We start from the raw sequence: 16,864 nt of genomic DNA, 5'->3' as shown, positions 1-16,864 counted from the left end.
GACGTCAGACCCTCAAGGTCGAACGGGGCTTTACCATTTGCCAGCTTTGTCGTCATGGACAAATGTGTGTTTCTCTTACATGAATGGAACCGATGATGAGGTGCTCACAGGCATGCGGCCGTAGGGATTATGTAGCCAAAGCTCATGGAAGCAAGCATGGTTCATTGACACCAGTGTTTGTTGCTGTCGTTAAGCCAGCAAAGAACAAACCCAGCTGTTATTCATCACGAGGCCATTTCCAGAACCACCGTGTGACTCAAAACTATGGCCCAGAAAATAAAGGTAAGACCACAGTTTTCAATGACCTGAGGGTATTTTTAAATTTTGTGATGTTCCCCATTAGAAGTAAAAATTCAGCATTTTAGATAGTAAAAACAATTTCAATCCAGGAAGAGATTTTTTTTTTATGTTTTATTTATTTCTAGGAGAGAGAGAGAGACAGCGTGAGCAGGGGAGGGTCAGAGAGAGAGGGAGTCACAGACTGAAACAGGCTCCAGGCTCTGAGCTGGCAGTCAGCACAGAGCCCGACGCGGGGCTCGAACCCACGAACCGCGAGATGATGACCTAAGCGAAAGTCGGACGCTTAACCGACTAAGCCACCCAGGCGACCCCAGGAAGAGATTTTTGGTTGGAGAAACTTGGTGTATTTTTTAAAAGAAGTTTGTTTTGGGGCACCTGGGTGGCTCAGTTGGTTAAACGTCCGACCTCGGCTCAGGTCATGGTCTCACGGTTCCTGGGTTCGAGCCCTGCATTGGGCTCTGTGCTGACAGCTCAGAGCCTGGAGCCTGCTTCGGATTCTGTATCTCCCTTTCTCTCTGACCCTCTCTTGTTCATGCTGTGTCTCTCTCTCTCTCTCTCTCTCTCTCTCTCAGAAATAAAACATTAAAAAAAAATTATTTTGAGAAAGACCAAGAAGGTGCAAGTTGGGGAGGGGCAGAGAGAGACTCCCAAGCTCTGCACTATCAGTGCAGAGCCTGACATGGGGCTCGATCCCACGAACCAGGAGATCGTGACCTGAGCCAAAACCAAGAGTTGGATGCTTAACCGACTGAGCCACCCAGATGTCCAGAACCTTTGTGCATTTTAAACATGTGAGTTAATTGAAATTTGCTTTTAATAAGGCTTATAAATGAAATTTTTATTCCACTGTAACTTAAAACATCTATTTAAAGTAGACTTACCCTTGAAAGAAGAGAAAAATACTCATTTAAGGTAAATATTTAAAAACACAAATCCTAAGAGCATTACTGAAAAATGTTTGCAATCCTCATTTGCCAGTGGGCTAATATTTCAAATTTGTCAAGAAGTGGAGCTGTGCTTCTAATAGGCATGAGGAGGTCGACACCCACTCTGGGCAGATTATTTGTTCCTCTTCCTATACTGTCCCCTTATCCTAAAACTGTTACGTAGCATCTACAAACACTGAAATGAATGGAAGCAATCAGCATTAGACATATTGAGAATTTATTTACTTTTGAGAGAGAGAAGGCGGAGAGGGAGAGGGAGAAAGAGAATTTTTTTTTTAAATTTTTAATGTTCTGTATTTATTTCTGAGAGAGAGAGAGAGAGGCAGTGTGAGCAGGGAGGACCAGAGAGAGAGGGAGACACAGAATCCGAAGCAGGCTCCAGGCTCTGAGCTGTCAGCACAGAGCCTGACACAGGGCTCGAACTCACAAACCAGGAGATCATGAGCTGAGCTGAAGTCGGACGCTTAACCGACCGAGCCACCCAGGCGTCCCGGGAGAAAGAGAATCTTAAGCAGGCTCCGTGCCCAGCTTGAAGTCCCACACAGGGCTTGATCTCACAATCTGAGCTGAAACCAAGAGTCGCAAGCTAAAGGATGGAGCCACCCAGCTGTGCCATGAGTTTTTTTACCTCTTGAGACTAAGAGCTCTGGTTAGAAGCTGGTTTAGAATCACTGAGCTGCTCTGCTCGAGACCCTGCACTCGTAGATCTTCCTAAGATCTATTTGGTCCAGATGTTACACACGCGTTTTCTTTCTCTGTCTAGCATCATTTGAAAACATGGCCTCTTCCAGGGTCACACCTTCAAACAGCCCAGTGACAAGTGCATTCATTGCCTAAGTGCTCACACAAACAGGCTTTCTTGGGGGGAAAAAGGACTTGTCATTCAAGTGGCTCATTCTGTTTACAGTAGAGGCAGTAAACTGTTAGTGAGGAAAAGAAACTCTGACAAACGCCTCTCAGCTGGCGCACTAATTGAAATTGAATCTAAGGCAACAGAGCCCACACTGACCTTCAAAAGTTACCGAGCAGATTCAGTGCCCTGGGCGAGGGTGGAGGTGGTGAGCAAACTAGAGAAAGACTGAGGGGGTGGGGGGGTGGGGTGGAGGAGGCGGTGGGCAGCGGATGGGCATTGGGTAGTTTTCCAAGTCTGGCTGACCACACAGCTCACCATTACATTTATAGGAGGTCACTGAAAATCAAAACGAAATTAAAGCTAATTTTATGAGGATGAGCCTGTTCTTGAGTAGACTTTTATTTTTCACAGGAAGAGGAGCGAGAGCAGGATTACCCAGAGTGCTCCCTCCCAAAGCTTCAGTGCATCCAGATGTTGACTCTATAGCCCCTGGGGCACTTGGGAGGAGCCTGGGTGTCCCATCCTGCGGCGGCTGGCGCATCTGGTTTAGAGAAGCCACCTGCACCCTAAAAATGGGATCAGCTTCGTCATATGCCATGACAGGGAAAAGACAAGGTAGGGGATTTTTGTCTTTTCACGTAGAAGAGCCTATGGTAGGTGACCAACTATGTTTGAGCAACTTAATGAAATAGTCATAGATTTTAAAGAGTAAAAGACAAATGAAGGCAACTATTTCAGAAAAGCAAGTAGCAAAGTAAATGGAAATGCACATCATATACTGCTTGGCTCAGCAGGTAATATGGACATCACCAAAACAATGAGAAGCATGTAAGTGGATTAAGCCCAAAATTATGGTGTAAAACTCAATGGGGTGGTTAGGTTACATGGCCTCCCTCGAACGTCACACTGAATCAATAAGCAATTCCTAAAAAATACCAGTGACTCTTGGAACAATATACAGACCTAAAAATAGGAACAGGAATGAGAGGAAAACAGCTTTGAGTTCTCAGTGGCTACGGCAGAGGGTTTGAGTTTGTGGTTTTTTTCGTTATGCTATTTTAGCTCTTAGGTTGATACAGCTGGCACAGTGGGTATTGGATGGATGGATTTCACCGCATACATACACACGGAAAATAGCTTCTCGAGTTCAACTGAATCATAGAGAAGTAGGATGTGTTCTCTGACTACAGAAAACCGAATGCTTTACACGTCGTTTTTGATAGAAGTCATAGGTGAAGACCATGGAAGCATTTAACTTATTAGAACTATTAAAGAGTGAAAAAAATGTGTAAAGGAAAACTTAGTTTTCGTTGGAATAACACATAAAAGGGCGTGGTTTTATATTTATACCTGTATTTCTGAGGGGGGGATCAAGTAGCCATGTGCTGCCACCTAGTGGCTACATCTGTAGGTACAGCCTGGTTTGGCAGGGTGGAACCTTTGACATTGAAGGCCACGGAAAGCTTGTGTGTCTGTATTTGTCTTTTCATCCGTCCGTCCCTGTCAGGTCATTAAGTGAATCCCGAACAAGAGCACAGACACAGAAGAAAAACAGGCAGTAAAGCTAAAGTATTTTATTAATAATTTATTGTCAGTAAGAAAGACTGGCTAATGGTAGTTTTCAGTAAAAACCTTTACAAGACCATTGCATCACAAATATACAGACACTATAAAAACTGTGTCGTGATGGTTTTGGTTCTAAACAGGTATGCAGAAGGTCCCCAGTACACTTTCCAATAATGAAAAATGTTTATAGTTCTAAAATACATTAACTCATTTAAGACATGTCCATGTATACAATCTTTCCTCATCCTATGTACAGCTAGAAACAAAGGACTATATTGAAATGTCTTAATGAAATGTCATCCTTCAATGGAAAAGGACACAAAGAAACCCTGGTTGTAGTAAAAAATCAGGGTGCTAGGTAATGACACTAACACCACCAAAATTCGGTCAAAAAACAAATGCACATAAGATCTTGAAGATCTAGTTAAAACTATGAAAAATCAAATCTGTACATAAAATTTACAAAAGAAAAGAGAAAATTAAAATAATCAAATCTATATAAATACATGAATCATGCTAACAAGGTGAGAAGACGGAGTCTCAGTATTTTGACAGACGTAAAGATGCAAGATGCAAGAACAGGTGTTGGGACTTGAACCTGTCCCGCAGGGGCAGCAGGCTGGGAGCGGCAAGCGCGGCGGGCGCTGCAGCCGCGGTGCAGCCGGGCCCCTTCCGGCTCACCAAAACCCGTGCTTACGCACTTGTACAGAGACGGACGCGGAGGCTCGTCTGTGGGAGGATCTCCGGGCTCGTCCAAGTCCAGGCACTTCGGCGGGAGTCCGGGCGTCAGACCTGCGTGTGCTGCTGCGCCTCCAGCGGGGGCACGGCCACCTCCTCGAAGTGACCGTCGTCCCCGCTCTCATAGTCACTCATCATGACCTCGGACTCCACTTCACAGCACGCCGACACGTCAGAGCAGGAGGCCGTGGAGGCGCACACGGACAGGGGCGTGTTCTCTACGTTCCTGGGGTGCCCTGCAGGGCAAGGGGCGTAGGGGTCTCTGCCGGGGCCGCCGTCACCAGCGCCTGTCTTGCGAGGTTCAGACAGATCCACGGGATAGAAGTGGGGCAGGTACTGATTCAAATGGAACCTGTGTCGGCTTCTGGAGGCGGAACCCAGGCTCCCGGTGGCGGGCATGTCCCTCGGAGGGTGTATGGATTCGAACTGATCGCCGAACTCCGGAGGCAAGGGGGGCAGTTCGTCAGGCACGGGGAAGTCTTCCGGGGGAGGGGGGAAGTCACTCTCAATGTCGTAGCCTCCAGGGTAATAGTCCGTATCGATGGCATTCGGGTCTGCCGAGTACAGGGGGGTCTGCTCATCGATAACCTCGTAATTGGGGAATTCTTGTATATCCGGCAAAGGGACGCTTGGCATCCAGTCCGACGTGTCCCAGTGGTACCCTTGGGAGAAAACAAAACAGACTTCAGTGTCTTTCCCGCCAAGCGTCTGTTCCACGGAGCTCTTTCTCCAGGCAGCGCACACACCCCAGTGCGAGGCCTTCACCCGGCGTCTACCCCTGCCCCGCTGCCCAGCTTTGACAACCTCTCAGAACGAGGCTCTGTTTCAAAATGTGGCCTCACGGCTTCACGTAAGTACCCAACATTCAAGGACGTGCAGCGCAACCACGCTGGGCAGAAGCCGTGTGCTCGCGTCTACGGAACCCGCGCGACTCCCGGCGGCCCGCCCGGCAGCCGCCCTCGTGTCCCCGGGAACCCGCTGCTCTAGTAGCTCGGGCTCCGGACACAAGTTTGGGCTTTCAAAAAACACTGGAGCAACTCTTGAAAATAACCATGGTAACTTTTAGCAAGGTAAAATTTAAAAAACAAAATTCCTTTACAACAATATAGTGAACTTTATATTAAAAACCGTACTATATTCATCAGCCCTAAGAAAAACAATAAATGACGTTAACGTAGGTACCAAAGCATGCCTTCAAATCAAGCAAAACGCAAGCACTGAAAAACAGAACACGATTTTTGATAGACTACAACAGTCAGTTTTGTTACTTTTACAAGACCTAAGGATCATTTTAGATTAATTTTTTGACCCCCCACCCCCCGAATTCTGGACTCTTCTGATAGACAGGCGAGGCAGTACACATTTAAAGGCAGCACACAAGCAGCCCTGTACTTAGTAACTGCGGCACCCGCGGAGCCAGACACGTGAAGCAAGTCGGCCCTGGGGTCAAATCTTGACCAATTTTGTTTAGTGAATCAGTGAACAACTGGCATGCATAAGTCACCTCTTGATTTGCTGAGGTCAGGAGCAGCCAAAGACTCTTTTGGGGGCAGAGTGGAGAGAAAAAGAAAACATTGATAATTAAAACAGAAAGCCGGCTGAAAAGGCAATAAAGATAAGTACACAATACAATACAAACTGTTCGTCAAGGCCAGTCAGCCATGTATCATGCCTTTAAGCCATTATCTACAAGAATTCCAAATGGTTGAGAAATGCACGTGGCACAAATGAAATGGGACACGGGAGGGGAGGAAAAATAGTGAGGAACTTTGCCAGGAAACTCAAACATGAGCTTACTTTCTTTTCCTTTTTTTCCTGGCAATCTGAGCCTGAAAGCACACAATTTGGTGAGGAAGAACTAAAATCTATAGGCTGTCATTAAGTATAAATCGGTAAGGCATTTAAGCAACACCTTCTTGGTACTGAGAGATCTTCTGACAAAACCCACGTACGTCTAACACTAGAGAAGACATTGGCAGCCCTCACACGTACATTCACACAAATTCACAAACCCAGGCACTCGTGAATCACTAGAAGAAACTCCCTTCAAAAATCTGAGTGTGACTGACATTGTTCACCTCTCCTGGGACAGCCTCCAGCTGCACTTACTCTAGTCCCCACCCCAAAATTCTAGCTAGAAGGCAGCAAAAGATGTAAATCCCATGTCAGTTAGGGCCACATGGCCCTGGGCAGGTTACTTATGCAGGCTAAACGGCAGGTTTTTATCTTTGAAACAGGAGTGGAAATCCCTTGGGGCGCCTTGGTGGCTTAGTCGGTTAAGCGTCCGACTTTCGCTTAGGTCATGATCTCACGGTTCGTGGGTTCGAGCCCCGCGTCGGGCTCTGTGCTGACTGCCAGCTCAGAGCCTGGAGCCTATTTCAGTCTGTGACTCCCTCTCTCTCTGACCCTTCCCTGCTCACGCTGTCTCTCTCTCTCTCTCTCCTAGAAATAAATAAAACATTAAAAAAAAATTTTTTTAATTAAAAAAAAAAAAAAAGGAGTGGAAATCCCTTTACTATGAGGATTAAATCAGATAATGGAGGTTAAGCCCTAACTCTTAGCTACTGGCATTTTACTTATTATTGAAAATTAGTAATCAGGATAGAAACAGCATCACTTCAGTGCTTTTCTAAACCAGACCAATGCTTTCTGTGCATTCTACACTGTTCTTGAAAACCCACATATTTGGGAATACAGAGAATTTCACTGATGGCTCTCTACTGGGAATTTAAATCAAAAACTGAAGTGAACTAAAAAATGAGAAAGCTCATATTTAAGGCAATGTGTACCTACAGAATTTTTTAAAAAACGTAGCAATTTCTTTTTAAAAAGAGAATTGAGAATGTGTTTACTCCATAGGCACTCAATTCTTAAGCTAGCATTCTTAAACTAGCATTCAACTTTAATCCCCATTTGTATTTCTTAGATATGCCAAGATATGTTTTTCAGTGAAGGAGATTCAATTTCTGCTTTTTAAAACTCCATCAATATTTAAAACACAATACAGATTACTTTCTGCTTCACCAGGTAAATGTTGAGGAAGGTGCGTGTAAGACTCACAGACCCCACCGCACCCCTGCTGGTCCGCCCGATCACGTCTGGCACGAAACCATCCTCAGCTCCAACCTGAAAACACCTCTCCTAGCAAAGAGGATCGGGGGTCTATGCCTGCAGTCCTCAAAGCAGGATCCTTAGACCAGTGACATCAGAATGAACTGAGAATGTGTTAGAAGAGCAGAGACTCAGCTTCCAACAATCAGGCTTTTAAACAAGCCCTCTAGGTGATGTGATCTGCAGTTTAAAAACGACCAGCCTGTGCAATTTACATGGGATTACTCAGACTTCAGTGCATTAATAAAGGGCAGACTTAAAGTAATTTTAGGTGGTGATCAATGCCCTTTCTTTTGAACAAAGATAAAGCTGCATATGAATTTTCACTAAACCATACAATGCAAATATAATTACTTTCTGCCCTGCTCTACCATTATCCTTGACTATACGCAGGGAAAATCCAGAAGTGAAGAGTCAGTTGTAAGTAATTCTGTAAGTTGGGTCTTAGTGGTATTCCTAGGAAGAGGATCTAGACAAATTCAAGTTGTCAAGATCCTAGAGGTCACTTCTGATATCTACGAGTGGCAAAAAGTAACAAAGACACAACAAACACACACACACACACACACACACACACAAATATTTACAGGTGTATGTACACACCCGCACAAAAGTACTCAACCCCCTCAAAACCACGGACGCTTTTTTCACAACACTACCATGGGCAAAAGCACACTAGTCTAGTAGCAGTCACTACAGACGCACACACAGCACACGTATTGTGACTATACCTTCTTCATTCACCGTGTCAACTACAGCGTTGACAAGGTGTATGACAGTCACTATGGAAGCTTGTAGAAAGGCACAAAAGGAGTAAATTAGGAAAATCTTCAGTTAGAAAACAATGCATTAAATAGGATTTTATACAATTTCTACCTCATGATGTAAAACAAATGAAGTGAATAACCCATAATTCTGCACGACTCCTATATGCCTGCTGTGATAGACCTTAGACGTTTTTCTAATCAAGCTATATATTAATCACAGAAATAAGGTAACCACGTTATACTGTACTTTAAGCAATTTTGTTACTCTAAGTTTTCTCACTTAGGGATCTAGTCATGACAAAACAATCCTGATGTTAACATCTCGTGGGCAAAAGAGTTCACGTTTAAATAGTAAAATAAATAGTAAAATACTTGCTAAGTCCATTTTCTGGGTTTATTTAATGAATTCGTACATTCCCAGAAAAACTGAGCATTACCTAATACAGTAAAATATGTAATATAAATACAAAACTGGCTTTAACTCTGTTCTGTGTACCCCTACTCCAAATTACTTATCTTTTTTTGCAGACAGGCTAACAGCTGGGTTGCTGACATACCAGCAGAGAAACGCAAACCATCTGCCCGGCCGTTTCCTAGGTAAATTCCCTTTTCGTTTGTATCAGATTGTCTGAAAGCGTGCATGCCAAGATAAACGTGTGTGCGTGTGGCACACACACAATGACGGCCCTCCGGGACGTCCACATCTAATCCCGCGAGCCTATCAATGTGTTATCGTCCCTGACTTTGCTGGTGTGATTAAAGACCTTGAGGTGGGGAGATTTTCCTGAACGGTCTATACGAGCCCACTGTATTCACAGAGGTCCTTAAAAGGGCAGCACCTCTCTGGGCTGTGGCTGCAGCGAGCCGGGGATGCAAGAACGTGGCCTCTAGAAGCTGGGAAGGGAAGAAGCACATTGTCCTCTAGAGCCCCCAGGAAAGGCATCTTAATATTAGCCGACTGACCCGTGGTGGATTCCTAAACTACGGAACGATAAGCTAATATATTTATCTTGTTGTAAGGCACCTGTGTGGTAATGTTAGAAAACTAAAAATGGAATTTAGGCAGACATTCTTCATACAGGCCTTATGACTGATAGAGACAAACACTCCTGGCTCTAACACTGTGTTTTCTGGCAATCATTCTCATAACTAATGATGTGACCATAATTAATTAAAAGTAGGAGTATTAAAAAGACCAGCGTTTCAAGGAAAGAGATTAGGAAAAAACGGACAAAACTGTGAAATGTATTTATGAATAGCATTTGGGAACCAAGATCTAAATTACATAAGCTGACAACACTGATGTTCTAAAAAAATTAAGCCCAATGAAAGAAAGAGTCTATTCTATTGTCTTTGGTTTAATAAGCAAGGTTATGCTCATACACTCATCACTGAGTAATAAGCACGGTACTCCACTACTACACAGAACATGCCCGCAGTCGGAAATGGAGGGAGGTTACTGATGGCCAGTCTGGAAAAGGACCCACTCTGGGTTTAGAAACAATCAACTGATGGGTGATTTCCTTCCACCCAATATTTGAAATGTCTGAACACATTACGTTTTTATGCAGAAAAAAAATTAGCCAATTCCACGAATTCTGAGATTCAAAACTTTACACTACCAATGATTTCGTTACTGAATACTGACATCTTCCCTACTGGTATGTGCTACCACAGAGAAGCTGTTTAGGATCAACATCGACCTAGGGAGAGTAGAAGATCCCACTGCCAAACTTTCTTCATCAGAAAGAGAATCCAACTTACTAGCAATCTCTTAAACAGTGCTCTCAGTCAGTGCGCTCTGATCCAAGTGGGAGCTGGGCGGCAGGGAAGTCGGGGGAAGAGACAAACAGAACCTTGTGATCCCGAAGGTACTGCCTGAACGGACGTTTCCGACCACTGCATGGGGCTCCCCCGGGGGTGCGGGGCCGCGCTCAAGAAAGCTGCTACAAGCATGCCTTTTTTTTTTTTTTTCTTAAGCCCACAAAACCTCTAGAACATTTACTGATGTAGGAAAAAAGGCCAATATGAAGCGAGCCAATCAGAAGAGCTTTCAGTGAGGCAGGTTTTCTTCCCTGTCTCTGATAAGTGGCTCCTGTTCAAGCACTTTCCCACGAAGAGGGTTTTAACTACCATCCCCTGCAGGTGCCCACGCGAGTCGTACAAGGGCCCGTTCACCAACGGTCCCGAGGGGGCGCAGCCACAGTGAGGGACTCCACAGGGGCACTGGCGCGTCTACAACGTCGCGCACACGGGCCCGCGCTGCCGGCCAGGGCGTTTCCTAGCGGCTGACTCACCATTGTCGTCACACGACTCTGACTGGAAGGAGCTGAGCGACTGCACTTCTGACAGGCTCTCCCGGGCGCTGTACGGATGCGAAGGCTTCTCCTCCAGGGCCTTCTTGGACAGACAGGGATCGAGATCCACTACTTTAGCTGAAAGGGAGGGGACAACGGTCAGCTCCATGAGGGAAAGGCTCCCGGCGGGTCACCGCTGAACGCGCACGCCAAGCAGGTGGGACCCGCAGCCTGCCCGACACGCCCCTCGTACAGGAACAACTGAGAGGGGAGGCACCTGAGGAACACCCCACCTACAAGTACTCTTGCTGACGGCACCACAGAAATTCTCAGGGACCCGCCTGGGGAGCTCACTCGTGGATAAGGGCATTAAAACTTCCTTCTGGGGGCAGCTGGGTGGCTCAGTGGGGTAACCATCTGACCTCGGTTCGGATCATGATCTCACGGTTCGTGAGCTGGAGCCCCACTTCTCTCTCTCTCTCTCAAAAAAAGAAAAAAATAGCCTTTACAAAGGTATATGTGGCATTTTTAAGGCATCAAAAGGTGTTAGGCCACTACTCTAAATACTACCACTTCTGAACATATTTTTAAAAATCCTATCGTGCAAACGCCCGTACTAATTTCTCTGTCCTAAAAAGCCCTCTGAACCATACTTGAGAACCCACGTCCATTAGAGAGAAGGAATGCTCTCTCCTGAATGCTAATACGAACAGGACTAGGCTCAATTCCTTGATGAACCTAACATCACGGCTACAGCGCTCAGCCAGGGATGGTTTCTCAAGTCACGCTACAGGTCTTCAGAGTCTGAGCCTCTCTGTCACTGCCAGAGGCGCCACACATTGTGACCGGAGCCCCCAGAAGCTCTGGCAGAACTGACAAGGTCACTGCTGAGCTCGGTGACATTTCCCGCAGATGGAAAAGGCTGCTCTTACTATCATAGTCGAAGTCCCAGCTGGGCTTCTGTATGGAGTCGCTGTCAGAAGGAGAGTTGGAAGGCGGCGGCGGGGGCAAGTTCGGGGCCACGCTGCAGACGGCCACTGCCTTGCGGTGTCCGTGCACGGACTCGGGGTTGAAGGTGCTGAACTCGGGATGCTCTGGGATAGCAGAGCCCTCAAAGGAATTGCGGTCCAGGTTGTTCCTGGAGTCACTCGGAATGCTTGGCGTGTAGGATATAGGACGGACGGGCACCTGGGGCGGGATGTCTGAGTACATGTTCTTATTGAGCTTTGAGTCGAAGTACGGTCTCTGCAAGAAGGCTGCGGTCGGGCCCAAGTGCTTGTCTTCGGGTTCGGCCTGGTGCTGCTTCTTCCGACTGATCCGCTTGCGGCAGAGGACGAACACCACCACCAGTAAGAAAATCCCGGTCACAAAGACGAGGATTCCTACGCCTTCGGCCAGTCCGATATTCCATGGGGTGGACACGTACTGATTGGGGGCGGCGTCCTCGCAGTGCTTCCCCCTGTAGTCGTGGCTGCAGTTGCAGTGGTAGGAGCCGTGCGTGTTCTCGCAGAGCGCCCCGTTTCGGCAGGGGCTGGCAGCGCACTCGTCAATGTCACTCTGGCACCTGCAAGGGGGACAGATGCGAGCAACAGGAGTTAGAAGACGCCGGCCCGCAGCTCTCACAGGAGGAGGACGGCACCCAAGCGAAACTCCATCTGTAACCCCGACAACACACTGCCGACAACGGTGACTACAACAAACACCTTTCGGGGTGACTGATCGTGTGAGCCCGGACGCTGTACATCCGGGAGATAAACCATATTTCAATGCCCTTTTTCTGGGATTCCACAGATGACCACAGCACACTCAGACTGAGCTGAGCGTACCGGTTTGTTTCTGGTTCTTCAGGAATGTGCATTTTGACAGATGCTATGCTGGAAACTGTTCTAATGCGTTAGCCTCAAATTCTAAGGAGATGTTCCTGTTTGCAAATATGACAGTTTCCTCAAACATGTGAAAGGTTAAGAAACAGTTCTCCGTTTTAAAATGTTTCTCCTGTTGGGGCACCTGGGTGGCTCAGGCTTACAGCAGGGACTCTCGGTTTTGGCTCAGGTCACCATCTCACAGTTAACGAGATCGCATTGTGCTGACAGCACAGAACCTGCTTGGGATTCTCTTTCCACTCCCCCTACTCCCTGACTTGCACTCTGTCTCTATCAAAATAAATAAACTTTAAAAAGAAACAACAAAGCATATGCAAATACCTACAAGCAGCTCACACTCAAAGCCTTCAAGCAAGACTGACAGTGGCCACTTCAACAGACACATGAAACGATGCTCAGCATCCCTCCTCATCAGGGAAATACAAATCAAAACCACACTGAGATACCACCTCACGCCAGTCAGAGTGGCTAAAATGAGCAAATCAGAGAACTCTAGATGCTGGCGAGGATGTGGAGAAACGGGCACCCTCCTACACTGTTGGTGGGAATGTAAACTGGTACAGCCCCTCTGGAAAACAGTGTGGAGGTTCCTCAGGAAACTAACAATAGAACTCCCCTATGACCCAGCAATAGCACTGCTAGGAATTTACCCAAGGGATACAGAAATGCTGAGGCATAGGAGCACATGTACCCCAATGTTCATAGCAGCACTCTCCACAATAGCTAAAACATGGAAAGAGCCTAAGTGTCCATCAACAGATGAATGGATCAAGAAGATGTGGTTTATCTATACCATGGAATACTACATGGCAATGAGAAAGAATGAAATCTGGCCACGTGTAGCAACATGGATGGACCTTGAGGGTGTTATGCTGAGCGAAATAAGTCAGGCAGAGAAGGACAAATATCATATGTTTGCACGTATAGGAGGATTAGGAGGAACTTGACGGAGGAACAAGCGGGAGAAGAAGGGCGGAAATGGGGGAAAGGGAGAGAGGCAAACCATGAGAGACTCTTGAATGCTGACAAAAACTGAGGACTGATGGATGTGGGGGGGAGGGGGGGATGGGCATGGAGGAGGGCACTTTGGGGATGAGCACTGAGTGTTATGTAGAAACTAATTTGACAATAAACTATTTGTAAAAAAAAAAAAAAAAAAAAAAAACAATGTACTACAGGAAACATTAAAAAAAAAAAAAAGACTGACAGTGGCCACTGCAGGGAAGCCTCAGGCACTGAGGAGTAACATGCACTGTTGTTTCCTTTTTTTGAGAGAGAACGTGCGCGTGCACGTGAGTCGGAGACGGGCAGAGAGAGAGAGCCCCAAGCAGCTGGCCACTGTCAGCACAGGGCTCGATACCATGCCCCCGGAGAGTCAGACACTCAGCACTGACTGAGCCACCTGGGCGCCCCTCACCGAATAACTTCTAAAACTGAATTAGTGAAAAGGCATTTGGAACTACAACCTGCCCCTTTCAAAGTGCAGAGCAGGCAGCTCTGGGCCTCATTCTCCCCCCAGTGGAAATCACCATCACCTCTGTAACATTACAGTAAGGACCACGAAAGAGAGTGCGAGCTGAGAGGGTGTCTAGATGCTCTATAAATGTTTGTTCCTCCCACTCAAGACAGGTAACAACTTCATGTGTCTCCACCTTAAAAACAGCATCACTCCTTCCACAAACAGCTACTGCCTGCGAGAACCCATACACTCTGCTTATAAACACCTCGACAGAACACAAGTAGGTCCGGTCAGCATTACATCATTCCCTGCTCACTGGTTCTTTGTTAGAGGGAAAAGACAAATTATACAAGCAGCTATGGGAGGATTATGAAAATCTGAAGCAGCGGGGACCAGATTACTAAACTTCCGTTGTACCTGCTATTTGGTGTGACACGAGGGAGACGTGCAGATACAGATTTTGGAAGAAGCCACTTACCTTTCTCCCCTAAAACCCGAATCACACTGACAGACGGCACCATCCAAGCTGTCAAAACATGTCCCACCATTTTTACAGGGCTCATCTTTACAATATGGACTGAGCTGGCACCTGAAAAGGGAAGGGGAAATATGCATGAACTTACCACTTTGTAAGCAAATAAATACAGCACAAGAGAAAACACATAAATGTAGTCAGACGTATGTACGTATCAAGTATTCATATATACCAAGTATCCATTTAAAAACTTGTTAATACTGTAATTATGAAAGTCAAGAAAAACCTAGGCACCTCTGGCCCGTGTACAATCCTCTGCATTGGCAGATGAAGTCTCCGTTGTCCACGATGCACGTGCCACCGTAGAGGCATGGGTTGGAGGAACACGGGTTGACGCTCAGCTCACAATACGTCCCTATGTACAAGGCGCCGCATTTGCAGTAATAACCTAAATAGACAGAAGGGAACAAAAAAGTCCAATCCTCCAATAACTCAAAAATTGTATCTCAGTACATTGGTTTTTTACTTGTAAGTGAAAGAGAAGGATCTAAGACCCATGAAAGTTAGTAAAATTCCTACTGCCTCTGGGTAAAATGCTGTCTAGATCAACAAGCTATACCTTCCACTTTGGGGAGAATCATAACATGAAGAACTGAAGAAAGAACTCGTCATTAGCTTTAGTGAATCGTGGTTTAGGTAAGGTCGCCGGGCCAAGCAGTCCTTCTTTCGAGGAGCCACGTAGATGGACAACACTTACTACTGAGCATCTCAATATATTCACAACTCACAAGCTTTGAGGGCTAAACGAGAGAATAATAGAAGTGAAAGCACTTTGAAGACTACATGCTCCCATTAAAGAAAGGGGACTGTCAAATCTGTCCAAAGGAGCATAAAGAACGTCAGACTCTTGCAAAGACTGTGACAGAGCCAGTGTGTGGCTGCCACGGGGATCCCCGTAACACGTTTTAAGAGCATGCTTCTCTCGGCCTCCTGGCTGACCTGACGTGGACAGGAAACACGAGCACAGTCTAAAGGCATTCAGAGTATTGCTGTGGGGACAACCTGGCCTGGTCTGTGCATATAGGTTCACAGATGCTTCCCAAAGACAATAACAAAGGGCCAAAGCTTTTGAAATCTCCCCCAAGTGTTACTTCGAGGTCTGCTCTGTTCATTACCAAAGCTCGATTTCTCAGGCACCAGGACTATCATGATTTCTACTACGGGTAAGGGAGCAAATGGGGCCAGGTTAAGTCACACAGTCCTCATCTATGCTAAGGCTTAGCTGGCGACACTTCAGGAGGCTTTGAGGCCTTCTGGAAACCAACCCCTTCTAGAGCTAGCAAGACTAGTAGCCGCTAGGTGTGGAGCCATCACATCAAAGGAGAGCACTGGAGAAGGAGCAAGTGTACAATTCCGAGTGCTGCTGGGTCGATGTCAGTGTGGGTGGGAAACAAGTGCAGAGTGAGCCGTGGTTCACGAGTGGCTCCCGGTGCAGAAGGAGGCGGTCTGGACATGCGTCCCCTCAGTGCACCTGCCGTGTGTCTGCAGGACACGGCAGCGGTGAGACCCCACGCCCGGGGGCCTTGCCGCGGGGAAGAGTCCTACCCCAAGCCCCGTCTGGTGGCACACGGACCAACTGCTCAATTCTAATACCGACTGCAGTACCTGACCTAGCGTTTGAATGAAAAGGGGGAAACAAAAATACCTGAGGAACTTCTCGAGTGTGTATGTGTGTAACATTGTATAAAAAGGACGTCATGAAGCTTACCTCCAGCAGGTGACGGCTGGCAAACGCCTCCATTCTGGCAAGGGTTGCTGGAGCAGTCTTCCGTGGCCGTTAACAAGCACCCAGGAGAGACGTCCACCCACTCTTCAACGTGTGCATGGCTCCTTGGTTTGTTGTTTAAAGGGAGCTCCTGCCCATTCAAATAAATGGAGTCCATACAACCCCTGAAGCCATTACCCACTTGGGGGCTTCTTCCGTGCCGCGTGCCCTGCTGGCGGATATGGCCACCGAAGAACACATGGTTGTCCAGGTTTAGGGTTTTCAGGGTCCCAGGGGCTGTGCCTGATGCAGTATGAACTTGGTCGAGAACCAGCCGGGCGTAGTTTCCGTTCACTTCTAGAGACACTGCGTGCCACAGCCCGTCATTGACTTGAATGCTCTGAACAGAGACAATTCCAGGACCACTTCCACAGTCAAATTTGTACTGTAGCCTTCCATTATGAATCTGTCATGAAAACAAGTGCCGTTCACATTACTCCCAGAGAATCTGCAGTTATAAACTCTGACCAAACATCTAACCGAGAGGCATGGTCAGGGACTGAAGGCAGAAAGTCTTCAGAAAGTCAGCAAGACACTTAACTACTACAGAACACAAGCTCATCTGATCACTGCAGAGAGAGCGCAGAAATGGACCGTACACGGATATCAAGTTCAAATGACACATCCAAAAAGCATCATGGAA

The 16,864-nt window shown here is 46.7% G+C and overlaps 1 protein-coding gene across 3 annotated transcripts in view; it reads right to left on the bottom strand.

Annotated features, from left to right (window-relative positions):
- Positions 1 to 3,659: 3,659 nt before the first annotated feature.
- FAT1 (FAT atypical cadherin 1) overlaps positions 3,660 to 16,864 on the bottom strand; it is a 127,920-nt gene continuing 114,715 nt past the window's right edge. For 2 of the 3 annotated variants that reach the window (XM_039241195.1, XM_039241194.1), the window contains exons 22-28: positions 16,165 to 16,627; positions 14,691 to 14,844; positions 14,400 to 14,510; positions 11,512 to 12,143; positions 10,580 to 10,717; positions 5,909 to 5,944; positions 3,660 to 5,066 (exon numbers count right to left, since the gene is read on the bottom strand). In XM_039241195.1, coding sequence (XP_039097126.1) covers positions 4,453 to 5,066; positions 5,909 to 5,944; positions 10,580 to 10,717; positions 11,512 to 12,143; positions 14,400 to 14,510; positions 14,691 to 14,844; positions 16,165 to 16,627 — 2,148 coding nt within the window. In that variant the 3' untranslated portion in view covers positions 3,660 to 4,452. The remainder of the gene's footprint in view (positions 5,067 to 5,908; positions 5,945 to 10,579; positions 10,718 to 11,511; positions 12,144 to 14,399; positions 14,511 to 14,690; positions 14,845 to 16,164; positions 16,628 to 16,864) is intronic. The other variant, XM_039241196.1, reaches the window with a different exon arrangement.

The sequence above is a fragment of the Hyaena hyaena genome, unplaced genomic scaffold, assembly GCF_003009895.1.
Source record: "Hyaena hyaena isolate Hyena2069 unplaced genomic scaffold, ASM300989v1 scaffold_190, whole genome shotgun sequence".
Taxonomy (NCBI): domain Eukaryota; kingdom Metazoa; phylum Chordata; class Mammalia; order Carnivora; family Hyaenidae; genus Hyaena; species Hyaena hyaena.
The sequence above is the reverse complement of the archived record's forward strand: the minus strand, read 5'-3'. Positions and strand labels throughout refer to the sequence as shown.